This window comes from Coffea eugenioides, chromosome 4, assembly GCF_003713205.1.
Source record: "Coffea eugenioides isolate CCC68of chromosome 4, Ceug_1.0, whole genome shotgun sequence".
NCBI lineage: Eukaryota > Viridiplantae > Streptophyta > Magnoliopsida > Gentianales > Rubiaceae > Coffea > Coffea eugenioides.
This window is the reverse complement of record NC_040038.1, coordinates 6,838,889-6,841,096: the sequence shown is the minus strand read 5'-3', so window position 1 is coordinate 6,841,096 and position 2,208 is coordinate 6,838,889. Positions and strand designations below refer to the sequence as shown.

The 2,208-nt window shown below is 37.2% G+C and overlaps 1 protein-coding gene across 1 annotated transcript; it reads left to right on the top strand.

Moving 5' to 3' along the window:
* The first annotated feature begins 278 nt into the window (after positions 1 to 278).
* On the top strand, positions 279 to 1,676 carry LOC113768895. The gene has a single exon (XM_027313403.1). It carries the CDS (start codon positions 279 to 281, stop codon positions 1,674 to 1,676), a length of 1,398 nt encoding a protein of 465 aa, XP_027169204.1.
* The last annotated feature ends 532 nt before the right edge of the window (positions 1,677 to 2,208 follow it).

Genomic DNA, 2,208 nt, shown 5'->3' with positions numbered 1-2,208 from the left:
TTAGGGACTTGTAAGCCATGGCCTGAGTTTAAAAAATCAGGGCGCTTCTTATTCTTAATGATTTTATGGGATTTGTCTAGTTTTCTAAGTACTAATGTGTAGTTGTTGTTTTCATGCTCTTGGAAGCTTGTTGGAGGACATTTATTTATATTAAAAGTTGGATGGATTTTCCAAGAACAAGTGAAAAGTATGAGGCAGGACTTCAAATGTTTCTAAACTTTGCATTTTCTAGATCAAGTTGTGACGGACTGATTTTGTGTCCTTGCAAAGATTGCGGCATGGGTGTTTGTGTGACTAAAATGGAAGCATATGATCATTTGAAAGTGGTAGGCTTTATCAAGGGTTATAATAATTGGATAGCACATGAAGAACTTTCAAACTACTATGAAGCCACATCTAATTCTGAAAATACATCAATTGGGGTTTCAAATGGGACTAATGACATGCAAGACTTGGTCCATGATGTATTTGGGATACCACATGGAACAAATGAATTGAATAGAGAAGGGGACTTTCCTGTTTCAGAGGCTGAAAAATTTTACAAATTGATTGATGATTCTCAACAGGATTTGTACAGTGGTTGCAAAAATTTCTCGAAGTTGTCTTTCATTATTCGTTTGCTTCACCTAAAATGCCTTGGTAAGATGAGTAACAAGATTTTTAATATGCTTGTTGAGTTGTTGAGAGAAGCATTTTCGGAGGCCATGACTAATTTGCCTTCTTCTTACTATGAGGCTGAGAAATTGATGAATACATTGGGGCTGGGTTATGAAAAGATCGATGCATGTCCTAATGATTGTTCTCTTTATTGGGGTAGTGCTGAAAAAAGAACTTCATGCGAAACATGTAACGAGCTTAGGTGGGTTGCTTCAGAAAATGATCCAACTAGTGAAAAAAGAAAAATCCCTCAAAAAGTATTGTGGCATTTTCCTTTAAAATCTAGATTACAAAGACTATTTATGTCTTCTAAAATTGCATCTCAAATGAGATGGCATGAGGAAAAACGTACAAAAGATGGTTGTATGAGACATCCAGCTGATTCTCCAGCTTGGCAAACTTTTGACCATCTACATCCAGAATTTGCTAAGGATTGTCGAAATGTTAGATTGGGGTTGGCATCTGACGGGTTTAATCCATTCAACAACATGAGTTCTACACACAGTACTTGGCTTGTAGTTTTAATACCATATAACTTACCTCCGTGGATGTGTATGAAGCAACCGTACTTCATGTTGTCCTTGTTAATACCCGGACCATTCTCTCCTGGGAATAATATTGATGTTTATCTACAGCCTCTAGTTAAAGAATTGACCGAATTGTGGGATTTTGGCATTCAAACTTATGATGCATCCCAAAAAGAAAATTTTCAATTGCATGTAGCTCTGTTGTGGACCATTAGTGATTTCCCTGGATATGCAATGTTATCTGGCTGGAGCACTAAAGGTGAATATGCTTGTCCTGTTTGTCACAAGTTCACTCATGCACGACGGTTGACTCATAGTTTCAAATATTGCTATATGGGTCATCGGAGATTCTTAGATAGTAAGCATAAATTTAGAAAGCAAGCCCAATTCTTTGATGGCACCGAAGAACATGGAAAGCGACCACCTTTGCAAACCGGGGATATGATTGTGAGTGAATTGGGAGACTTGCAAATTAATTTGGAAAACTTGTGAAAGGTAATCCGAAGCTGCCTTTCAATTGGAAAAAGAGGAGTATTTTCTTTGAATTGCCATATTGGAAAGATAATGTCTTAAGACACAATCTTGACTTCATGCACATTGAGAAGAATGTTTGTGAAAATATTTGGGGGATATTGCTGGATATTGAGGATAAAGCAAAGGACCATTATAATTCCCGCCGTGATTTGAGAGAAATGGGAATAAGAAAAGAGCTGCATCCCATTGAGACAGAACCTGGAAAGGTGTACTTACCTCCATCTTCCTTTGCAATGGATAAAAAACAGAAAACTATGTTTTGCAATGTGCTAAAAAAAGTGAAAGTTCCAGATGGTTATGCAGCTAATGTCTCAAGATGCGTTCGAGTAAAACCACCAAGAATTTCAGGGCTTAAAAGTCATGATAATCATATCCTAATGCAGCAATTGATGCCTATAGCTTTGAGAAAGACTTTGCCAAAATCAGTGCGCTATCCTTTGATTCGATTGAGTAGATACTTCAGGCAGCTTTGTTCTAAAGTTATTTGTCC

Coding starts and splice junctions, on each gene's coding strand:
- LOC113768895 (XM_027313403.1), top strand. CDS start 279: ATGGGTGTTTGTGTGACTAAAATGGAAGCATATGATCATTTGAAAGTG.